The sequence below is a fragment of the Squalius cephalus genome (assembly GCF_949319135.1).
Source record: "Squalius cephalus genome assembly, chromosome: 2".
NCBI classification, from domain to species: domain Eukaryota; kingdom Metazoa; phylum Chordata; class Actinopteri; order Cypriniformes; family Leuciscidae; genus Squalius; species Squalius cephalus.
In genome coordinates this window covers 58,327,712-58,353,320 of record NC_137123.1, presented here as the reverse complement: position 1 = coordinate 58,353,320, position 25,609 = coordinate 58,327,712, and the positions used below count along the sequence as shown (strand labels likewise).

At 36.3% G+C, this 25,609-nt stretch overlaps 1 protein-coding gene and 1 long non-coding RNA gene across 2 annotated transcripts; both read right to left on the bottom strand.

The window, feature by feature from the left end:
• Positions 1-539: 539 nt before the first annotated feature.
• LOC307154612 (uncharacterized protein) lies at positions 540-3,061 on the bottom strand. Its single transcript, XM_079864614.1, has 4 exons — positions 3,001-3,061; positions 1,883-2,031; positions 780-897; positions 540-666 (listed from the first exon to the last, which is right to left on the bottom strand). The coding sequence occupies exons 1-4, from the start codon at positions 3,049-3,051 to the stop codon at positions 556-558; spliced, it is 429 nt and encodes a 142-aa protein (XP_079720740.1). The 5' UTR covers positions 3,052-3,061; the 3' UTR covers positions 540-555.
• A 3,523-nt stretch (positions 3,062-6,584) lies between these two features.
• On the bottom strand, positions 6,585-7,510 carry LOC307152014. Its single transcript, XR_013819958.1, has 4 exons — positions 7,427-7,510; positions 7,073-7,121; positions 6,831-6,963; positions 6,585-6,735 (listed from the first exon to the last, which is right to left on the bottom strand). It is a non-coding gene; the product is annotated as an uncharacterized lncRNA (long non-coding RNA).
• Positions 7,511-25,609: the final 18,099 nt, after the last annotated feature.

Below are 25,609 nucleotides of genomic sequence, written 5' to 3'. Positions count from 1 at the left end.
TCACATCTGTTGGCTTAGATAAAAATATACAAAAACACCTGTCATTACCAGGTTAGGTGTACAAAGCAAGGACGCATTTTTTAACTGAATTGCAAACAAACGATTTATTTACAATATGCAAGGGAACCAACATATTTAAGGGAAAAATATGTTTACAATCAATCAATCAATCAATCAATCAATAAATAAATTGTGCTGGGCAATAAATAATCGCATCCAAAATAATGTGTGCACTGTGTATAATTATTTTGTATATATAAATACACACACATGCATATATTTAAGAAAAGTGTTATTTATAAAATATTTATATTTACCAGTATATATAATATAAATTATGTATAAACATATATCTGAACTGAATTGCACACAAACTATTTATTTACAATATGCAAGGGAACCAACATATTTAAGGGAAAAATATGTTTACAATAAATAAATAAATAAATAAATAAAATATACGATTTACAAAAAAAATTGGGAAGGGGAGTAGAATTGAAGGGATGCGAGGGGCCAAAAGGAGGAAAAGCACTCGGGGAAAGAAGAGTACAAATATTAGCATAACACATTTTGCTTGAGTTTGTGGCACACAAACTTCCTCATTTCCACTGCATGGCGTTGTGTCAGTTGACTGGGACTGATACCTCTGGTCAGGGCAAGAGCATTCTGGACAGATAAATTAAAAATATTGAATGCCACATAAAAGGAGTCATTTATGTATTAAAAAAAAATTCTTACAAAAAGAAAAGCTCTGGCTATGAAGCTTTGTAATGCCTTACCAGTAGTACAAAGGCTCCACAATTGTTTCCATCTTTTTGTGATGCAGAGCAGAGACCACCATTTCTCCAGAATCCTCCCAATTCTTTCGTCTTTGTGTACCTCACAGCCATATACTTCCTGAGTAAATAAGTGGAATACATTCAATTATTTACAAGGTAAAAATGAGTATTTCTAATGTGGCCTAGTTCAACTTAAAGGGGACCTATTATGCCCCTTTTTAGGAGATGTTAAATAAGTCTCTGATGTCCCCAGAGTGTGTAAATGAAGTTTTAGCTCAAATTAGTTTTTTCGCAAAAAATTTTGCTTGCCGTTTCTGTGTTTATCCCCAAAAACTTTCAAGAAGAGGGCGGGGCTTCAAGAGTTTGTACTCCTCAGCCAGGAGGACGCACTAAAAATATCAGAAACTCTCAGTAGCGGTGTTCAGTTTGAACCGGAGTCGGACAACCCTCCTCAGACTCGACGCTCAGTTTGAGCCAGTTTAAGGACTTAAATTTCATTGAAGTTTTTTTCATTGAAAAATTGTTAATGTGAAATCAGTCATACAAAGGGTATCGAGCCAGAGACTACCTGTAGGAGGTGGTCTGAGTTTGGTAGCAATGGAACTGTGGCGTGATTCACGGGAATGTGAAAGCAACTCAGGTGCACACTTGTTCAGGAAGTAAAGTAACTGGAAGTTAAGTGACAACGTCAAAACACATGATCATGATAGTGGCGATGATTTTCCCTGGATATGAGCGAGAGTGAGCGTGCACAGTGTGTGCAATCAGAGTGGCAAATTAATGGCTTGCAATTAGCCATCTCTATAAAAGAGTCTGTTTGCAAGTAGCAGAAAGCTGCCTTCACACAACCTATAGATCCACGTGTCATTCAATCTGTTGTGCATAATAGCGCCAAAATGATGATACGATATACGCGGGGCGCGCCGCGAACACTCGCACTTGAACCTCAACAAACGTGCCCAATATGAAGATCAATATGATGGCCGATAAGCAAGCAGAACTTAGTTCTGTTGAAGTGAAAATATGTACAGTATGACACTACACTATGATTAAAAAAACATGTACAGTAACATTACTCAATTTGTAAAAATCCTTTATCTTACCTCCACATATCAACATATGTGACATTGTTCCCTGAAAGTGAGTCCAGTACTGATACTTCCATATTTGGAACATCTGCTACCAGAAGTATCCAGTGATTGCCCCTCACATGGATTGGAAGGAAAATCCACTTCATTCGGGAGAACACCATCTTGGAACGAATTTTAAAACGGTTAGTTCCAGTCCAATATTTGTATTGTGTGGCAGAAATCATCAATCAAAAGCTGGGTCACCATTCATAGCCATCTCAGAACAGTAACCATTTTATAAAAGCAATAAGGTACTCGAGTCTAGTGCTGTATCGTGAATAAGTCAAGGCTGAAGGACGTTGTTAGGCGCGAAGAGTTCACAATACAGCACAGCCTCATGTACCTTATTGCTTACAGACATCAAGAAAAAAAACTGTGAAATGGTTGCAATTCACTTTCATTCTATGGAGAAAAAAAAAAAAAAGTAGTTATACTGAATGGCAACAGTCTGACATTTTTGTGTTTCCAGGAAGGAAGTCATATGGGTTTGAAATAATATGAGAGCAAATAACAGAATTTTCATTTTTGAGTTAACTAATCATTAAAGACTCATTAAACATGCCTTTAAATACCCAAAGCAGATAGAACCATTGATGCAACAATTTCTGAATGTCACTTCAATTCAATTTTACTATAAAAGCATTTAATTTTTTAGATACTAATGAAAAGGAATGCATATTGCCTCTATGTTCAGATGACAAAGTAGGTACTACCTGTGTTAAAGGGATAATTCCCATAAAAATGAAAAATCTGTCATCTTTACTCACACTTATGTTGTTTCAAACCTGTATAAATTTCTTTCTTCTGCTAAACACAAAATATATTTTGAAGAATGTTGATAACCAGACAGTTGATGGTAGCCGTTGACTTCCATAGTAGTAGAAAAAAAAAAAAAAAAAAAGTCACTGACTACCGTCAGTAGATACCAACATTATTAAAAATATAATCTTTTGTGTCCAACAAAAGAAAGCTACTCAAACAGGTTTGGAACAACATAAGGGTGAGTAAATTACAATTTTCATTTTTGGGTGAATTATCCCTTTAACATAGCAAAATGTAAATATTGTAAGATTTACACTAGTCATAATCACCTTTTCAAACATCCAGGCATCAAATCTGTCACGTTCCCAGAGCACAGGCATGTATGTAGAAATATTGAAACAGCGGTAGCCAGTGTTGGCTTCGATGTTGTTTTCGAGCGTCAACGTGTCCAAATATGCATTTATCACCAGTGACAAACAGTAAAGAAACTTAGTTTTGAAGATTTCAACCTTATTCTTTCCTTTTGACCTATCATGATACTTAATTCTACCTTATCATTTAACCAGTGAGGATGTTTCAGAGATTCAAAATCACTGCTCTCTAACACCTGTCCACAGACGGACAATCTAACTCCACTGTCTACCTCAATCTCATGCTTGCTCAGCTCTGCTAGAAGTGACTCAGCCTCTGTCATATAATAATATCATATTTTAAATTTCAAAATTGCAATAACACACCTAAACAATTTACATCAATATAGTTGCAGTATATTAAATGTATAACTTTAACATACTACTCACCTGGCAAATCTATTGCAGCAAAGTCTGTCAACAAGTTCTCCTTCAAAAAAACAGACTGGTCCCCTGTGTCACGTACAACATAAAAAAAAATAAAAAAAAAGTTGCATTGAATGATGCATGTTAACATGGATGCAGACAGCAGTCCTTCCCATAGTAACCTTACTACTGTTTCTTTTCTCAATTCTACTTTTTTTGCCTTTCACCTTTCCTTTTCTTTTCCGGGTTGGAAGTACACGCAGTTTCAGCTTGTCATCTTGCTTACTTAGAGGTAGTGAGTCTTCTTTTGGGACAAAGGATTTCATCTTTCCTGTAATTTCATGAATGACTGCAGTTGCATTTAGCAACAACTCATGATCCACACATATGTATGATAGATCCTGGAGAATTTTTAATTTCTCTCGCAGGGCACACTGTGCAGTGTAAACTCCATTTGCCTCTGTGTCTGTCTTCGTACACTGAATGCCATGACAGTCTATGGCAACAGGATGTTCAGTATTTTCCTCGTCATTACATGTCGGTGTGGTGCCCACGAGGCTATTGGCGTAGACGCAGACAGTATCGTCCTTGTCAATCACTTCTTTCACCTTCAAATTTTTCTGACTTGACACAACATCCGTGTCAAGAGTGACATATGGACTGCTGATGTAATCTGGACACAATGAGTACCATGAGCTGTCAGTGTGTTTGAAAACAGCAAAAAAATGCTTGCAGGGTAAAAAAGTGGACTTAAAAGATCTGCATTCACTTGACGGAAAACGGTCTTTGTCTCCGAGATCCACATTCACATGATTGCTCACTCTGGACTTTATAAAGCCCCTTACTCTGCTCTTGAACTTGTTGGGAGGTATAACAAGCTGCCTCTAGGTATTTCAGTCAATGTTGCACAAAGGTTCTTGGACGGTCCCAGAGGAACTCAGGAACATTAGCACTGTAGACCTTGTGTTCACTGCTGTACATGTAATTAAGTTTAGCGTATGAGAGAAGCTGCTCAGGGATGAACTCAGTAACTATTATTTCAACCAAATATGATACTGTTTTAGTACCCGAAATCTTCAGGTAAAAGCTCTTCAATTAGTTGTTCATTGCTTCAGTGCCATTGTTTGTGGTTACAGACACATTAAATCCATGTGGAGAAAATCCTCTGCACCACCTCTGAAAATAAGAAAAAAGAAATTTAACACAAAGTAAAAAAAAAACCTTTCTGATCTCCCTTTACTGTCAATGCACATAAATGCATTACAATTAATTATAAACAATGAAACAAAACATCAAAAAAAAAAAAAAAAAAATTCTCAAGGTGGCACTGTTGTAACCCCTACCTCTTTAATATTGAGCCATCTTTTCTCAACATAGTTTCGAACTTCTGTATTACTCTTATACAAGACACTGTCCCTGAGCTTACTTATTGCTGCCTCACATGTTTCTCTATCATGTGCAGAAGCTACACTACGAAGGAGGCCAAGAAGTTCACTGCGATCTTGATCAGATAGATGGTTCTTGCCTGCAACAGGTGCATTACAATGCCTAATTAGTAATTACTTCAAAATGTTACAACTATTACTATTTAACACACATGCAATTTCTAGCTTTGTCAAGTTCAATAAACTAACATTACTTTTTTTTCATATTATTTCTCTAATAATAAACATTTATTTGTAGGCAAAGTTCCTCAACATATAGCAGCTGAAATTATAGGGAAAAAACGTAACGATTATGACAGAGATCGCCATGGTGGACTCATTTTCACAAATGAACTCTGCAACAGGTTTGTAGCCAACATTTGTCCTGACAACAACTAAAAAACAACTTTTGTTGTTCTGTATGTGGCATCCAGGAGAACCATGTCTCCGTACCGTTTTAGAAGTCTCTGCTGTTCTTGGGACTGATGTACAAACAAAAATGTGTTCTGCATGGTGGACTCCTTTTCTTCACTTTTCACACCATCACCATCTTGGGATTTATCATCTATGATTTGGGCCTCTGAGCATTTTCTGAAGTAAAAATGTGCAGCAGGATCATCTTCTTTCCATTTATTCAGCTTTATTTCCAAATTAAGCTGATCAAGACCAGAGTACCTTCCTGCTACTAAAGCCAAATGCACATGGTTTTGAATGGTATGGCTAGTTGGAAAGTAGCACTGATCATGTGACTTTGGGAGGACACAATCCGAAACTGAGAGTTCAGTGTTCACAAACTGCCAAAGCACTTTTTTAAGGAAAGGCACAGATGTAATTCCCAATGACACATACTCTTGAATTTTTTTCTTCACAAAGGGTGGATATTTCTTGTGTATCCACTTTCTGCCGAAATCTTGTGGTGTTGGTGAGCTGTCTCAAATGGTAAGATGATGTGAATTATTTCAGATGACTCTGCTTCATTTTTCTGTAGAGCTGCTTTCAGAGTGTCCATGACGACTTGTTTTCTCAATTTTGAAGCTCCTTTCTCCGTGCTGAATTTGTCGAATCTGGAAAAAAATTATATATACTTTGTAAGAATATAATAGATTGAAAGAGTTGCTAAACAAACAAAAAATCCTAATTTGATGTATTTTATAAGAGAATATTCTCTGTAAACTCACTTGGAAATTATATTTATTCAAAAAAATGCTACATAAATAAATTGTAGGGCTGCCCCGACTAAAGATATTTCTAGTCAACTAGTAGTTATTCATTTAACTCATTAGTCAACTTAGCCTCTTCCTGTAGCTAACCTTTGTTTGTATATTTGTTGGCATCCCAAAATAAATTTGAATTCAATGCATTTCTTTTCAGGTTATACATTAAAACCATCAATAGGTTAAAAAAATGTTGTTAACTTAATACAGAATATGTATTTTTTGTGTTTTAAAATATTTCTAGACAACTGCAATTTGAAATATAAGTTTCCCAACACTATTGTACATAAGCAATGTAGCTTACCTTCTAATATACCTAAAAAGTTTGGCTGTGCAGCCAACTTTTTTGGTCGTTTGAATGTACATTCTCTTCCTTTTGCCGGAATTTTCATCCTCTGAAAAGAGCTGAAATATATGGAAAAGTGTTAACAGAAAAGTATGCTTTTGAAAATTGTGCATTAGTTACCCTAAATGAAAAAAGAAATCCCCTGAATCTTACCTCCTGAGTTTTGCAATTCTTTCGTGGATTTCCATGCTGACAGGAATTAATTACTCTGTTTGTGACAGCAAGAGGTACATCCTCAGAAAAATCTTCCACCTGCCAAACCAGACGATGCGGCCCCTTTTCTTTCTTTCTTTTATCATCAGACCTACAAATAAAAGCAAGCACTTAAAGACAAGAAATTGTAATAATAATCTTCAGTTCTCTAAATGCAACCAAAACATCTCTTATTCTCATTCTTACCAAGCAATGAAAGACGTCAGAGTTTCTCTCTTGTGGCATTCTAGCACAGTGTTGAGGTCAGCTTTGTTGGTGATGAAGCCAGACACATGGGTTTTTGAAATGTTCAGTACATTAAAACAATCAGAGAGCCATTCTGTGGCAAAAGATTTAGTAAGGTAATCTGTAAATAAGGACTAGGGAGAACATGGTGCATTTGAAGAAACTTTTGAACTTGAAATAGAATATTCTATGGTAATTCTTACCTGGAGTAATTATGGTCTCGTCTGCCATAATGCACACAAAACAGAAGGCCTAAAAAACATAACAATGTGATAACAGATTCTTACCATAGCATAGCCTAACGTTACATTATATGTGCTCTTTAAGTGAGTCTTCAATAATTCTATTATAAAGACTATATTAACAATAATATACAAGACAAGCATCTCGAACGAGACACCTAGCATAGTATAAAACATGATTCCCAATTGTCAATATGTAATAACGTTTCAGTCTACAATTATTCAAAATAGTTAAAACGGCAGAATCTTACAACGACTAAAACACCAGTAAACATTTGATGAGACATTTGATCAAAAGAGAATATTTAAACGAACCGTTAAGCATTAAAGTCATTCCGTCATTGGCAGTTAAATTAATATTAATGTTATGTCAGTAATGTTACTCCGTCGTTTCGCGGTATTCCCGGAGCAAGTAAACTGCGCATGCTCCATGACCTAGCGAACAAACCACGCCCTTGTGTTGTCGTCAGACTCGAAACCCCAAGTATTTAGTGTCAGCCAATCGGAACAGGTTGCAAAATATGACCAAAACAGAATATAAAGATATCAACGAAGCACCTGAAGAGACTAATTTAAACTTTTCTGTACTTCTAAACACTCCAAATATACAACAAAATGCATTTAAGGGGTAAAAAAGTGGATTTAGCATGATATGTCCCCTTTAACTTTTAAAATTATTTTATTTGTCTGTTATGCAGGGATGTTATATAATATATTTATACTACAGGGCCGTTGAATGCTTGAATCTGATTGGTTGACGAACGTTCTAAGGTGTGCATTATTTTCAGGGAAACGCACAGCTAAAGTAGTTCCAGGCAGGTCTTGACCGCATTACAGTTCCATATCACTTCGCGTAGTCAACGGTAATAACGGAAAATAGGATACAATTCATAACAAGAAAAAACATGCAGCCCCATGCGCTTGATCTGCAATTTTCAATGTCTAGCTTCACAATCAATAGAAACATGCAGTTTAATTTTAATAAATAAAGTATATAGTCCTGTCTATATTATAATCAATAGAAAATTAAACTGAATATAGGCTAAATAAATGGATAGTCCTGCAGTACGGATTTTTATTGCAGATAATAATAAATACATAATTATTTATAGGCCCACTTGTTAAAAGGGCTTTGTGTTTAATTTATTTGGCTATAGTCTACTGTCATCTGTCAATGAAAAAAAAAAAAAAAAAAAAAGAATGACCGAATTAATTAAAACGAATTAAATTAATAAATAAATAGGCTAATAATACTGACGCACATGCTTTTCTGTCTCATTATTGCAACATCTCTCTCTAATAACTGCATTAATAACTGCATAAAGCCGGGGACACACTTTAAGGCCGGTTATGAATGCAATTTGATACTTATGACTGATAATGCCCAAACGCGCGTTCAGCGCGTTCAGTCTGTGTTCATAGTCGGTGTTTAAAATATGCTGCGATGAAAACAGTCAGAGAATGTGTCAGCTAGTCGTGTCTCCAGCATTAGTCTGCTATCAGTGGCTCAAACCTCCGTTACTAACTCTAAAATGACGTTTTGGAATTAGCAACGGAGGCATTGGACGAGATGCGTAAGAAATTAGTCCTACATACAAGAGCGTTTTAATGACAAAAACTTTACAAACGTCTTGAAATACATAATCTGAACAATGTTTCGAGGTGTGGTAACTGTAGTATAAGCGGAATAATTGACTTCAGGCCGTTGAATTATTAGAAAAATAATGCACACCCGAGGTGAACGGCCACTCCGCTTCGCGTCGTGACCGCATTACCACCTCGGGTGTGCATTATTTTTCTAATAATTCAACGGCCTGTCGTCAATTATTCCTTACATCAGGTATGTATAAAATGTATTGCTGCCTCCTAATATACCTTGTTTTAGGCACATTTTAAGGCAATGTTGCATTTATTTTTTGTAGTAATGGCAATATTTTATTAGGTTCTATTTTAAGTATGATCCTGTCTACACAGTGAGCCAGCTCACTAGTTTCTGTAACCGAGATAACGGGCATAAGTGTGTGTCTGTAGCCCACTGGTAAAAAATAGAGAGAGAGATAGATTCTATTCTATAGTAATTCTACACTTTTGTTCAAAAGTTCAAAGATGCTTGTTAATTTAAAGGGGGTCGGAGGGAAAAAAGAATGAGGAAGAGGATGAAACATGAACAAAATGGCCCTAAGAATAATGAAGTGTTGCAGGAGAGAGAGCAGACGGGATGAAAAGAGGAAAAGAAAGTGATTTGTGAGAAAACCCTTTACAACTCTCCCATTCTCCACTAATGGATGACTTCCTCAGGCAATGAGGCTCCACGGCTAGAATACCAAATGAGCTTAGTGGGTTTCGTGGAATCTTGAGAATGTTTGTTAAATGTGAGATGTGTCTCAAGGAACATCTGAAGATCATTATCAACTATTGTTTTGCTAAAGAACCAACAAATTCTTTCTCATTCATATATATATATAAAATGCTGCTTATTAATGCACTGTACAGTATTGCCAAGTAGAGGGAAGAAAATTAGGAGGGAAAACAATCAAGAGTCTTGTACAAAGCTGTTTCAAGCTATAGGCTAATTCTATCTTTTTATTTTTCTATATATCTGGTGTGCTGATAAATGGCTTTTGTTTTCTTGTATTCAAATTTGTTTAACAAAGCAATTTCCTGTAATTGTAATGTCCCTATTCAGTTTATGCCTGCAAATTGTTGTATTAAGCTGTTTTCTAGTTTGTAATGTAAACTCCCCTGAGATAGCAGTCATCTCTCTGTAATCCTCCAACATAAACAGAACGGTTTAGATCACAGTTAAGTTAATTCACTTTGGCTCATTTTGGCTTGTTTGTCAGTGGGCTTCTGGGAAGAAGGGCAGATTACTCAGCTGAATTCAGATTTTGAGTATTTTTATTAAGTGGTGTACCCTGTGCAATTTGTGTTAATATAAATATAGAAACAGTGTGTACTATCAGTTTTGAAACTCATTAAACTTTTGGAGTTCAGTGTTGAACAAAAATGGTTTACTAAAATTTTCTTTGTGAAGTTATATTAAACGTTTCAATATCTCAATGGCATGACAACATAACACCTAAAATGATTGTAAAAATGACTAGAGCAACTTTACAGCTGTTATATAATGGAAACATACGTATTTTAGAAAAAAAGAAAAGAAAAAAGAAACACAAGGTTGAATGTCCACTTCCAACCACAACCCAACAGTCAGTGGGGAGTAAGCAGATCGTACAAAAACGTATAAATGAGATAACATAAAATAGCCACCAATTTGCCAAAATGTACAATAATTACAAGCTGCCACTGAAAGACTAAAGAAATCATGTTAACTTGCATACTGTTTATGTCTTGGTGCTATAATATTGAAACAGTAAATTGCTTTATGGATAGGCCCTATGCACTTCCATTGTAAGTGCTTCCCTGCTTTTTGTTTTTAGTAAAAAACAATGTATTTGTGTTAGTCAACAAGTGCTGTCGATTGTGCTTAACTTGTATTGACCTCAAAATATTCCTTTAAGCTGCCTTTAGCATGGTTGATGCTGCTATGCACAAACTTCTTGTGAAGTAATTGGGATTTTCTCTTGCTCCACAATGAGGACTGGTGGCTAAACTACAGAGGTTCGGTGCTGGTCTAAAGCTGTGGACCTCTGTGCTGTTGGTTCATTAGCTCACTCTTCTGAGACAACCTCCAGCACACACAATCCTCTTTTAATTAGCACAAAGCTACCGTTACCCTTTGTGACTGATTAACTGGAGTAACGACTAGCATGCTCTGTAAAGCTCAACTCTTTTCACCAAAACCTGAAGCACTCAGACAGACCCATGAGTAATATGAAATGCGCTGTTAATCTCTTCAGTTCGTCTCTTGTTTGTGTAACCGGGCAAGTTTTGCAGAAACAAACCAAAGTTTTCAGTCTACCACAATACATATACAATTCCACAATTGAAAGCCATTATACTACTTTAACCCTTAAACGCATACCTCAGGTCTTTAGTGACCCAAGATGTCATTCACTACCCTCCTCCTCATTCATTTTTAAAGTTGAACATCAACCTTCTTAGTAGTGTGTTGACGCACTTGACGTCCGATTTAAAATGAGTGTCCACCTGAAGTCGATAAGTGCTTCTGTAGCCTTCATCTGTGACGTTTGTTGTGTTGCAGTTGGCTTTGTGTTGATCTAGTATAACAGCACTTTATGTGGTGCATTACACTGAGCACAAAAAAGTGATAAAATGAGGTGTGAAGGATTTAGATAATATGTAAATTCTCTCTGCGTTTGCTTGGCATGGCGGCAGTGAATAGATCAGGGTGCATTTGGCAGTGTCAGGTAGAGATGTAATGAATAGCCTGATTAGCTCTTTGGCAGGGACACTCCTGCAGATGGTAGGCACACTTTCCTCTACCCTCCCCTTCTCTCTTTCTCTAGTCCAGGATCTCTCGTTAATCAGTGTAATTACCAGAAAAAGAAAACATATTAGGGCATTTAACTCTTGTGTTCTGCTCATTTCTCAAAAACGCCATGACCCACATCTAGTAACCTTACCTGTACTTTGAGTTTTAACTATTTGTTCTCTAGGTATTTTAATATTGATCTGATTTGTGTCTAGGGGAGAGCAGGAATAATTGAAATATTTGTTAGTTTTTGATCTTTTATTCTGAACTCTTCAGCACAAAGCAGGGGTTTTCAAAGTTTTAGATGGTAGGCCTTCCATCTGACAAATATCCAAGTTCTTAATAGGTTACCACACAACTGAGTAGGTTCTCGATTCTCGATTTGTTTTCCTGCTCGCTAAAACGTTCATTGTTTAAACCATTGTTTAAATTAAAAGGCAGAGTTAGAGTCTGAGAAATGTATTATTGTTATTATCATCATTATTTTTAATGTAAATATAATTATTGGCCATGGTGAGAGTGTTGTGGATTACTAAAAGAGATAGTTCAACCTAAAATGAAAATCAAGTCATAATCTACTCACCCTGGTTTTGTTCTAATGCTGTATGCCATTCTTTCATTTGTGGACATGAAAGGAGATAAAAAAGAAAAAAGAAAATGGCCCGCTCATGCTCGTCCATATAATGGCCAGTGAATAGTGACCAGCATCAAGCTTTTTAAAAAATACACAAAAGTATAACATAATGATCCCATGCGACACAACGTATATTTCCATAAAAGAAAGAAGACCTTACAGAAATTGCTGCATTGGTGAAACATTCATTGATTTAAGGGTTAAATTGGCATGGGATCATTATGTTATACTTTTGTGTCTTTTAAAAAAAAAAAGCTTGATACTGGTCTCTATTCACTGCCATTATATGGACAAGTGTGAGTGGGATATTTAAAAAAAATATATATATCTTTTGAGGTACATAAAAGAAAGAAGGGCATATGGCATTAGAATGAATGATTAGAACAACACCAGGGTGAGTAAATCATGACTTAATTTCCAATTTAGGGTGCTGGAAAAAACACAGTTCATAAACACTGTCAGTTTGCTCTGCAAAAATGTATACATACATTTCTATTTACAAGATTATTAGTCCTAAAAATAGACAACACACAAAATAGACATTTTTATTCACCTTGGTGCTCCTACGTATGGTGTCTGTTGAGGCTGAGACTACACATGCAACCCTACACCAACATAATGTAAACACTAAACATACAGTATGGAGGATTTGGAATTTCTTTGAGAAAAATGAAGTTGCATTGACAGTCTCAACACATTCGGGTTCTTCAAAGGTCGTTCTGATAAAGTGTATCTGTAAACAGAGGGAGCACGGCGTAACCAGCAACTTTACAGGGCATATTGTATTCCATTCAGTACTTTTGAGTTTCATTACCTGTGTGTGAGGTGAGAGAGGTCTGTCTTAAAAGGGCATCCCACCAGAGAAATAATTCACACCAAGGGCGTACAGTCCATATATCAAAGCCGTTTGAGAGAAGGAGTTCATGGACTTGCTAATTAATATCAACACTATAAATTCCCTTGCCATTTGAGGTGTAAAAAAAAAATTAATTTAAACTTAAAAATAATTTAAAAAATTTAAATTTAAAATTTCATTTATTTATTTGCCAAACAACTGTCATTTTCTTCAAACTGCCAGTTACAAAGGGTTTTGGGTAAGCGGTTCCACAACAGCCTTGGCGCTTATGCTCTGTTGTTATGTATTGTCATCTTTGTCCCGCATTCTCATTGGTTTGCTGGCATATAGGGGATTTCATTCGCAAGGAAAACTGTCCACGAATTGCTCGCCCAAGCAGAAAAAATAGCTTTTTCTTAGATCTTGATTTCAGAAAATCACATTGTATTTGATACAAAACGAGCTAGACTAAATCGCATGAAAAAAAAACAAAAACAAACATAACTGTAACTATTTTCACAGTATTTAATTTTTTTTCATAGGGAAATGTATTTTTTACGAAAACTTCAAAGCCAAGTTCATGTCAGTGATTCTCCACTTCTTGTATGGAGATGTCTGAAACATTTTATCGTTTAGAAAAAAATAATAGCACACCTAACTGTATGGCCTTGTAAAATCAATTTTATTTGTTTCCCAAATTCCATTAAAGTTTTTTTTTTTTTTTATAACTTCACACAGAAAATATTTGTAAACAATTTTTTTTTCAATACTGAATTCATGTTAACTTGCATACTGTTTATTGCACAACAGTTTTACTGTTTAGATTAAAATATGGGGAAAAAGTGTGATATTCCTTAAACTTTAAGGTTTTAATAAACTGTATAATTGTTACTATTTGTTGTACAATAGTAATATATATCTGTCACAATTTATTCAAGTTAAACCAAACTTTTGTTGTGAAACCAAACCTTTGAGTTTCTGGGCCCTATTTTAACGATCTAAGCGCATGGTCTGAAACGCAGGGCGCAAGTTCACTTAGGCCGTGTCCGAATCCACTTTTGCTAGTTTAACAACGGGGAAAATGGTCAGCGTGGCAGGCGCATGGTCTAAAAGGGTTGTCCCTATTCTCATAATGAGTAATGGGTGTGTTTTGGGATTTACGTGCGTTAAACCAATCAGAGTCTCATCTCCCATTCCCTTTAAAAGCCAGTTGCACTCGTGCCATGGCAGATTCGCTATTTACATCACGGAATTTGATAGTGGAAAGACCCGAAGCCGTCTCCAGAGTGCAAACGGATCTGCTCGTGCGCGAGGTTAAAGTGCGCAAGCAGACCATCTACGGGACAAGCCTGATTACACCATATTTTTATGTACACAATAATAATTTTTTACACTGTAATCCTTTCATTTTAAATATTTGGGATGTTTGTGTGCTGCTGTGCGTCCCTGTGTGTGTAATAAGCAGAGTGTACACGCGTTGTGGACCCGCCTATAGGCGCACATAACTAAAGTGCTCTTTAAATAACAAAAAAAATTTGCGCCATTGACTTTAGACCAGGTTTCAGTTGGTCAATGGCGTAGTCTATTTCTGTTGCCTCAAAATAGCAACGCACCAACAATGCGCCAGAACACATCTCGTTTTCAGACCAGCACACCCATGGATGCACAAATGGGTGTGAAAATGATAACTGCGTCAGGCTGAAACTAGCAAAAACACTTGCATCGCGCTTGGCGCTGCATTGCGCCGGGTGTAAGATAGGGCCCTCTGTGTGTAACTGACGATAGTTTTCTCAAATAAAATGGCGACTCTCAGAGCAGCTCTGGAGATGAAGTCAAATATTGAGAATGCAGACGCTGAAACTCCACTCACCATGAATATTCACACAGAGACATGCAGAACATGCAGACTTCATATTTATTTTAAAAAAGCAGTCTTTTTGTATCATTCAGGTTTCCATTGCACAGTGAGTGATCAGTTAGGCCTTAAAGTTTCCTACAGGAGTAAATGAATGCAAACTAAAAGACAACATTTATTTTTTCATAGACTGATCATAAGCAGCTCTGTCAGCAGTAAAGGTCAGGCCTCTGGAGGTGCAATCCAGAATGGATCCGTGTGTTAATCCTGATCTCTGTTGACAGGTGTGTTGAAATGGGCACGAGTGGCATTGGAGCCGGATTATCTGTGCCAGCCTCACACCCGTGGCTGCCACATGCTGCATATGGAGTGTGAACTGTGCCAGGTTTGTCACTGTGCCATAATTGAATTGAACTGCTCTCAACCCAGAATAAAGCCCAGAGCCTGTTTGCTTCCTCTTCACATTTAGCTGTTCTTCTCCAAATATATAGTTAGTGCTGTTTGTCCAAGAGCTGTTCAGAGAGAACTGTCATAATAGATCAGTTATTAAAATTAGTCAAGGACATTCACTGTATTCACTGCACCACTGAGGGCAATTTGCAGCCATCGAAACAATATATGGATTTTAAACAATTGATTAGTATATTCAAACGAGGACTTTTATAAATGAAGACGGGTGGATTTATAGTTTGTGTAGACTATTTAGTTTTATTTTTTCCCAATATTAAGCCTTACAGTATTTTCATGAATAAAGCGTATTTATCCATATTACTATATAAATTATTATGTATTAATCCTAAGTATAAAATAATAAAGTATATATTCAATTATATATGTACGTTTTTGTGCAGTAATGGTATGCACTTTTCACGTAGTTCAATCATGTGAACTTTCATTCGTTCTTTCTTTTTACTTTTTTCTTTCATCCTTTTTCATTCATTCTTTCTTTCTTTTGTCCTTTTCCAATCTCCTTTTTCGTTCTTTTTTCACTTTTTTCTTTCTTTTGTCTTTCTTTTGTCCTTTTTCATTTTCTTTCTTTTTTCTTTCTTTCTTTCATCCTTTTTCATTCTTTTGTCCTTTTTCGTTCTCTTTCATTCTTTTTCTTTCATTCTTTTCATACTTTTCTTTCTTTCTTTCTTTCTTTCTTTCTTTCTTTCTTTCTTTCTTTCTTTCTTTCTTTCTTTCTTTCTTTCTTTCTTTCTTTCTTTCTTGTTTTTTTATCCTTTCTGTATTAGGGTGAAATGCGATCTAAAAATGTGTGATATTGATGCATGAATAAATATGACATTTTTCTATCATCATCACTTTAGTAATGTTTTTATAATATGTATTAAATCAGTTTATTAACAAATAATAATAATTATTAGTTATTATTATTATTAGTAGTAGTAGTATTTGGAGAGCTTACATTTTTCTAAATGAGAGGTTTACGTTTTTAGTGTTAAGCAAGGTCCTTTAAACCCAGAACTTCTGAAATGAATTAGTCTGAAGATTCCATTGCTGTTAGCTATGGCAAAATGTTTTTTAGAGAGATCACTTGTAAATGCAAACACACAGCATCTGATAGCCAGAGGGCAATATTTCACCCTCTTGATCCGCTTTCTGTTCTCCTTGCAAATAAAGTTTGCCCCCAAAATTGCTTTCCTGTTTCCATTGCTTGTGTTCCATGCACCATGTGCTATCCACTGGTGTGTAAATGTTCAAGTACCCGCAAGTTTGAATTACTTTGCTGTGAGAAGTGATCATGTCTTTCGAAAGCTTGCTGGGTCTTTCATTCTTTTGCAGAGGAGATGTGGAGGAGCGGAGGCAAGAGGTGAGACAATCTCAATAGTCTTTTGAATGGAACATTCAGCTGGTAAATTTTATGGAAGAGGATTCGAGGCAGCTGTTTCTTTACTTGTGTAGGGCCATGTAATTGATTTCTCTTTTAAACCTTCCCTCAGAGAGCATAATGTTACAAAACCCTTCTGTCACAGTCGTAAAGGAGTATTTTACGCTTTGGGTGTGTGCCACCACAATAACAAGCAGTGGTGCTGTATTTAGAAAGCTGTTGCTCATAGGGCAAACACAGGGCACCGGAGCAAAACTGGAAAAGCTGCAGATCTGTTAAAGTGCATTCAAGTGATCTGTTGTTAAAGTGATCTGGCAAAGTTCAATGATATAATGTTGCTCAGGTTCTAATCTAAGGACACATTAAAAGCTTATAACCTTATGCAATACTTTTTTTTTCTTCTTTTTTTAACAGAATCACTGACCCTATTCAAAACCGACTAACTTAAATCAACCAAGTGCGAGCAATTTTGGTGTTGGAAAGCAGATTTTTCTCTTTTTCACCGTTCTGGTGCTGAAAATAAATTCTGGCCAAGAAAGTTGTCTTGGCATCAGCCCCTTAAAGGAATAGTTTAAACAAAAATGAAAAATCTGTATTTCTATTACCATTAATTCACCTTTTTGTCATTCCAAACCTGTATGAATTGTTTTATTTTATTTTTTTTACCCCAGTGCTATTTTGGACCCCATTGACTTTAATTATATGTACAAAATAATATGTTCTCAAAACTGAAGAGGTTAGCCCTGAAGTGTGTGCTATATTGCATATGAAGCATATCAATGCAAGTTTTTTTCTCTCACACATCGAGTTCTATTATATACAGTTGCACTCCAGTGTTTAAAGAGCTTAGTAATCATTGTTTGAAAGCATTGATTGCAATTGATTTTGCATTGATTTTAGGGCTGTCAATCAATAAAAGATTTAACAGATTACTTGATATGCAGATGAGAAAAAAACCCCAAAAGATGATAGTTCAAAGACATAATTGTGGCAGATGAAAAATTGAATAGGCATTAGCTTTTGAATGCAGAATGTGTTGTGTTCACCATTACCTCCACTATTCATCCACTCTACTGTTTATCTCTTTCCCTCTTACAAAGACTCATTACAATCTCTGCTTGTCCTCAGAGCCCAGAGGGGAACTCTGACAAAGTCTGAATGAAGCCCCGAGGAAGAGAGGCATGTTAGCATGCCATGTAATTGATTCTGACTGACCTTTGTCAGGTCTGCAGAGGACTAGATCTTGGCTAAGGAAGTGCAGGTATTTATTTTACCCTTGCATAAATACCCACATGCACAGGTCCAATGCAAATTTTGAGATATGCCCTTGTGAGTTTGGTATTTGTTGGGGTGTAAAGGATAGATGGTAGAGAACGATTCAGAGTGGAGGTCATTTCTACATTACATTGGAAAAACTTAGAAAAATGACATAAGCACATAACAAAATGACTAAAACTCTAACTAAAATGAAAAATAACTCAAAAATAACACTGGAAAAAATACCAAGTATACTAAACATACTAGTGTGTGTGTGTGTGTGTGTGTGTGTGTGTGTGTGTGTGTGTGTGTGTGTGTGTGTATATATATATATATATATATATTATTTATATATATATATTTTTTGTATTATTATTGTTTATTTTTTTTACAATATAATGTTAGTTAACAATACTAATTACTTTAACTTTAACCTTTACTTTAACCTTGCCAACCATTAGCAGAAATTGTATTGAAACATGCAGAAGAAAACAATTACTGTTGCATTATTATTTGTATTTGTTTCTTTGGGAAACCTAAGTAAACTTATACAAAACAATATACTGTCACATGACAAGACATCACTCTGCAAAACTGAACTATTTTCAAGTTGATATGCAATCAATCACAGTATCTTTCAAACTCTGTGGCTGTTGGAAACTATTGGATCTAAATTGTGCAGTAATGGTGTGCATGCCTCTTGTGTGAAAGTGTATGGTTTCTCCCTCTGGGAAAATAGAATAATTAATAGAAAGGCTCTCAGTGCCTTAATTACTGCACACATCTGCCAGCTTCACATCTGGTGTGGTTGCCATCGCCTGAAACAGTGTATGTTCTGATATTAAACACTAACGGGAGGGAGAACTGGGTCACTTTTGTGACGTTTTTCTTCCGTCCCCTTCCGCGACCCACTTGAGTCTAAAATGTACTTTTTTTTTTTTTTTTTCAGTTTACAAAATTTGCAAAACATTTGTCTGTTAAGGATTTACAGAACCTATTTACAACCTATAACCTATCTAATTACAAAACAGATTACTGGACTTTAACTAAATATGGATGCATGAGGCTAGACTAGCTGACTGAAGTAATGTATGTCTCCAAAATCCAATTAGACAAAATGCAGTCTATTGTGATATGGCCAGCGAGCAGCTCTCATGTGGACCACATATCTATGCAATCCAATAGCAATCACTGAAACATGGCATATTGCGTTCATGGTGCGCATTCACAAGGTCCGCATACATTTTACACAAGCAGCCTTTGCTGTGAGTCACATGAGGATGAACCTCTGCAGTCTGAGGAGAAACATTTGCTTTCTTTTTAGTATGCTCTGCTTTTGCTGGTGTTACGGAACGTTTCAAACGGATGGATGTGTAATTGGTCATGTGGACGCAGACCTTGTAGAAGGCCACGGTCCACTCTTTTCCAGTTAATGAGTCTACTGGCCTTCAGATTCTCAGTTATACTGTAGAGAAGACTGGGGCAAGTTGTCCTTCACACATTTACTCTGGTAAATGTAATTTTAAAAACTTGCATGTGACCATCAGACACAAATACCTGAGTCCAATGTGTGTTAGAGTATTTAAATTTCCAATTACATTCCTTAACTCTTCCTCATTTCCTTAGTGCATCCCTTTTCTCTCAAAACCTGGATGCTGTCTGTTGTCCTAAATCCAACAAAGTTTAAAGGCTGCAGGTTTCTCTTTGCACTCAAGAAGTTGGTTAAAACAACTGGTTGTTTGGATGAAAGAATATATATGGGTTATAAATGGGTTATTAAAAGTTATGCATTACAATATTGCGTTACTCCCCTAAAAAATAACTAATTGCGTTAGTTACTTTGAATGGAAAGTAATGTTACATATTACTTTTGTGTTATTTTTCTCACCTGGGCTGGGCTTGCTTTGTTTGTATGTTTTTAATAAAAACAATCTATTTTTGATAAAGGTAAAGACCCTTTCACACCAAAAGCTAAATGATCAATCCTCAAACTGAAGGAAATGCAAATTCACGTCTGTACAGTAGAGGGAGCAGCAATAAAAAAATTAAAAAACTGTTTAACTGAAGTCATTTTTGCTTATTGGTGTGGTTGAATTTAATCATAGAAGGCCAGCAGCAAAGACATTGGCAAATAAAGTGAGATTAAATACATCACATATATTTATATTGTTTAATATTTAATTATTACAGGTTTACGTATTATTCTAAATTTGCATTTCACTGTTTTTTATTCATTTTGAGGAATACTGAATCTATTTTTGTGCAAGTGAGATGAGTAAATACATGCTCACATTTAGTCTAGATCTACAATAAGCATCATGTTCACACCGCACACACAACGCCTCTGCACTTACTCCTGATTACTCTCAACATGAGGAGAGCTGTCAGTCAAGAAATGGAAAACAAAGTAACTTGCGCTACTTATCTGAAAAAGTAACTCAGATATTTTGTTGTAAATTTAGTAATGCATTACTTTACTCATTGCTTGGGAAAAAAAAAAAGTAATGTTTTGTTGTATGTGCCCCCAAATTGCAAATTGAATTTCTGTTATTTGATGTCGTAATGCTATTCAGCTTTAATTTCCTTTCTTTGTTGAAGACTGTAATTTTCCCTTTACACAGTTGTCAAACCACTGCTGCTCACTGCAGTGGTGTAAGACATGTCATTACCATGTATGACTGTAATGGGTGTCTGTAAACACGGTAATTAGTCATCATTTGTGTGTCCGTCTGCACAAATTATATACGGATCAGTCAGTTGATCCACAGAGCAGTTCTTTAACCTCATTTAAGCTCCACTGGTGGTTTTTTTTTTTTTATTCTTACACACAATCTCAGATGTGTGTGTGTGTTTTAATAAATAAATATAATTGTAGTACTGTGCTATATATGACAATGGACGAGTAATGATTATGGCATGTAATGACCTCTGAGCTATGAACCTTTCTCGTGTGCTTTTTAGTACAGCCTAATGCATGATAAAGCATCTAGGAATGTAATTCTTAATTTCTTTATGTATTTCTCTATGACAGCAATGGTCTAATTGTTTTTGCCCCGGAGAATAGAAACATCTGAGATGAAGTTTTAAAGATTAACATTTATTTCACTGATGATATTTTTTAATATCTTTTTTTTAATTCTATCTTTTTTTACAGGTATTTTCCCCATAATACAACTCATTTTGTGAATTAGAACACTTTCAGAATATTTCACGTTCCATCATTTTTCATCTACATTTTTTTCTTTGCCATCCAGCTGTACTTCCTGCTTTCCATCCTATTACTCCTTTTCTTCTATTTCTGTTATTGATCTGTGGTGCATTGATGCCCTTCAAAGAACCGCTGTGAACTCGATGTTGTGCCGTCCTGTTCCAAACCGGTCTGTTTTATTTCTCTCGTCGCGGTGTGACAGTGCTGGTCTGTGCAAATGCCTCAAGCTTCTCTGTGGGCTTTCTGAGGTGAGATTTGTGATGTTCGTGGGTCAAATGAATTCCTGTGATGGCAGAGCTGAATTTTCAGCATCATTACTACAGTCACATGATCCTTCAGAAATCATTCTAATATGCTGATTTGCTGCTCAAGAAACATCATTATTCTTTGATGAATACAAATTTTAAAATAACAGCATTTATTTGAAATAGAAATATTTTGTAACAATATAAACACCTTTAATTTAATTACATTTTAATTATCCTTGCTGAATAATTTGTTTAAAGTAGAGCCAGATCTTTGACTGTTTTCATACATCTGACTGACATGGAAAGTGACCAACCCCAGTTTGTATTCTTCTTATGTAGGTTATTGTGCAGCAGTGTCAGTCCATCTACGTTTTAGCAGAGTGTATGTTCTTATTGACTGGCCAAGATTCCAGTGAATCTCCTGGAGTCTGAGTCAGGCTCAATGAGTGGGGCTATTAGGCTGGGAGACAGGGCAATAGCGGCAGGCTGATGAATAGCCTAATCTGAGCTGAGGGTCTGTTCTGACAGTATCTGCCCACTCTTTCCAGGCAGGGTGAGTGTGTAGAGATAACTGCAGTGAACACCAATGAATTTTACTCCACCTGTCTCTGGCTATTGGCTAATGAAAGGCAGACTCCGGTGTGCATAAATAGCTCACTGAGCTGTGGGAAAAGTGTCGGCACTACATGGAACAGTAAACTCCAAAAACACAGGGGTCAGACAGGTTTATTTTTTTTATTTTTTTAAAGAAATTAATAATTTTATCCAGTAAGGATGTATTAAATGGATAAAAAGTGACCGTAAAGACATTAATAATATTAAAAAATATTTCTATTACAAATAAATGCTGTTGAACTTTCTATTCTTCAAAGAATCCTTCACAGTTTCCACACAAATATTAAGCAGCACAACTGTTTTTAACATTGTAATAATAAGAAATGTTGCATGAGCACCAAATCAGCAGTAGTGCTGCTGAAAATTCTGCTTTTCCATCATAGGAATTAAAGCTGCAGTCAGCAAGTCTGGCAGATTGGGTCAACTTAGCCAAAATGTTGAATGTTTACAACTCTCATGCCCCTCCCTCACTACCAGCGAGCACCCTCCCATCGAGGTCGTGCTCGTCAGTGTGTGTGCACCAGATTTTCTGTGAACGCGTCCGTCTCTTCAGCATCGATCAACATCATGGACTCGGAGGTAGGCTGCCCTGGCTAATCTATCCATAGATAGCAATAACTGAGGAATTGGAAGCTTGTTAGTAGATTTTCTCTCCGCCATCACGCTTCGTACAATCTTCAGGCGAACTTCAGGCGTGTCGTGTGCATGTGATATTGTAACGTGCACGAGGGAGGGGGGATCTGCATCTGTGGCGTGTGCACGACCTGTGATTGACAGTCAGATCTCACACCCCCCTGCGCTGATTGGACCCGATGATCCGGGAGCGGTGGATTTTTGCAAAACAAATAACACGCTCCAGGTGGAGTTAGAAGCTCGGGTTTTTTTCTAAAATCACCTTATTTATGTTGTTCTGTCGGATTATAGTGTCGATTTCACTGAATATGATAAAAAAAAATGTTGCAGACGGCAGCTTTAATTACATTTTAATTAGCCTACATTTCAGAGTTGTTAAGTTGTAATATTATTTCACAAAATTACTGTTTTTACTGTGTTTTTGTTCAAATAAGTGCAGCTTTGGTGAATATATAATAGACTTTTTTCAACATTAAATAAGTGAAATATCATTAAAAAAATGTGATATATATATCTATATATATATATCTATATATAACTATATATAATCTAACTGCATGCTTTTTTTTTTTTTGTTTGTTTTTTTTGCTTTAAGCTTCTTGCCGTTTTTGCACATACAGTACTTTGCACTGCATAAATTTTGCTTCACGTCCTTCACTTTTGATGCCTGGAGCTTTAGCTCCCAAAGCAATTACTCCACACTGACACAGATGTGCTGTTGACTTTTAAGAACAAACGCAGGAAAAATGATTAGCAAAGGCATGCTGAGGGCAACACAATCTAGTGTACAGTTCCATTTGTTGTCTGTTTGCTACATTTTATCTTTATTACGGTGTACGTTAGTTATTAATAAAGCTCAAAAGAGCGGTGTTCACTTGAGAGACCTTTCAGGCCCAGTGTCGTGTTATGAGGACAGGAAAAGGAGGTCTGGTTCAATCAATGTCACAAACGAAATAATTTTTGACATTTGCGTGCATGTTTTAGCTATTCTCCATCCATTGTGATGCTGTAAAATTATTCTGTCAAGCATGCCTCGGCACTATAACCATCATGTTTGTATCTTGCAGATTCTCTAAACATCCACTGTTGAATGTGTACAGCAGTAGTAGCAATATGCTGCATTTTACTGATGTCAAGTGAACAAACATCAGTAAAGTGGCTGTTTTTTTCTTTATTTTTCATTAGGGTTATTTTATTGAAAAATGTTTGTCTTGCATTATGGTACTACATAATAAGAATTCTTCTAGAATTCTGCCACTAATCAGTAAGTTGTGTCTGTTTCGACTGGTCGTGGATCACACGTTGCACTTGTGCTAAACTGTATATGGTGACAGCAGGAAGGAACTAGTCAACTATTAATCTGACACAAACAAGCAACACTATTTTTGCTGTATTCTGTTATTGACTGTCACATAGTTCCCAATTTTTATGATTTTTTTTTTTTTTAAAGAAATAGTTTATCATTTTGTCATTTACTCACCTTCATGTCATATGTCATACATTTACATTCACAGTTGAGCTTATTTGTCGAACATGGTTTCTGAATCTTATAGATAAAACTTGTTAACATCTCTTAAAATAGACAGTGATTAGCCTGTGCGAACGCTTCAGTAAGGCCCTCTGAATCAAATAATGATACTTTATGCACATTTCCTTGCTTTTTTTCAGATTAGTTTGGTGCCATATGTGAATCATCAACAATTTTTTTCCCCATTTAGATTATTATTCATGGGAAAATTGAGATTAATTATGAGGTTCGTTTAATTCGAAAACCCAATTATTTCCCTTTGCTAGGTGCTAGTAAGTTGAGTTGGCTTCTTTGAACATCGGATGTTTTTGCTTTCATCAAATCTGATGTATTTTCTGCAGCACTGGTTTGCATCTTCTGGATTACAAGAGACTCCTGGCATGATTAAATGTTAGATTAAATGTGTTTGTTGGAGCACGGAGTTGCGGGATGTATTTAGATGATGCATCACTTCTCTGTGTGATGCCCCACACACTAAATTTGGCTTGGTGTGATCTTGGCAAAGCCACCGTTATATACTTGGATAAGTTGGATGCGGAACACAGGCCTGGTAACAGCTGAAGTCAAGGAATTTTTCCATGTACTTTGGCGCAGCATGCTAACAAATGAGTTTTTGCCAGGATTTTACCAGTGGGGGTCTCAACTCTCAAATATGTTTTTATGTTATATCCTTTTTTGCCATGATTCTCAGGGTGGCTAGTGGACGTGGTGAATGTTTATTTTCTTTCCTTTGACCTTCTTCCCCTAAAAAGAGGCTAAATTGCACTTGAATTGCTCTGTAATCCTGACACAAGCTGAGATATGTAATTATGAGGAAGGGGTCATGGAAACAGAAATAAATAAAACCAGGCACAACCTTTTTAGTTAGACTTGTATCATAACAGCGGGAGAGCTAGAAAAGCCAAAGGAGTTGCCGTCAAAAGTAACACACGGCGAGAGCACACAAACGCAACTCTTTCTTACTTGCTTTATCTGAGGTCCTGCCGCTTTTGTGCTGTTTGTTTAGACCAGCTGATGTAGCAGATGGCCCAGGCCTGACTGCGGAAGGTGTTTGATGGGTGGAAATAGGTGTATTTAATTACACGTCAAATCTGTCACCCCAGTTCGGACTAATGCGGGCTTGTCTCTTCCAGCGCCCGGGGCCTGTGTTCACTCTGTTCAGCTGGCATCTCTCCCTCAGCCAGGATGCGTCTACTACTCAATTCACTCCTGTCTGCAGAAAAAAAGTTGTAATTAAAAAAGCTTTAGTCTTAGGCTATGTTCAGTCTGCCAACAAATCAGAATTTGTTTTTTTTTCTCAAATCACATCTTTTCATGCAGACTGCCTGCACTATTAATTGCAAGTGATCAAATAAGATTTGTGTGTCCAGACATAACCAGCCTATCTGCATGGGTTGCTTTGGTAACAAAGGTAAGAATGACGGAAAAGATTTAAGCAGCCAGAGCGTCCAGACTGTG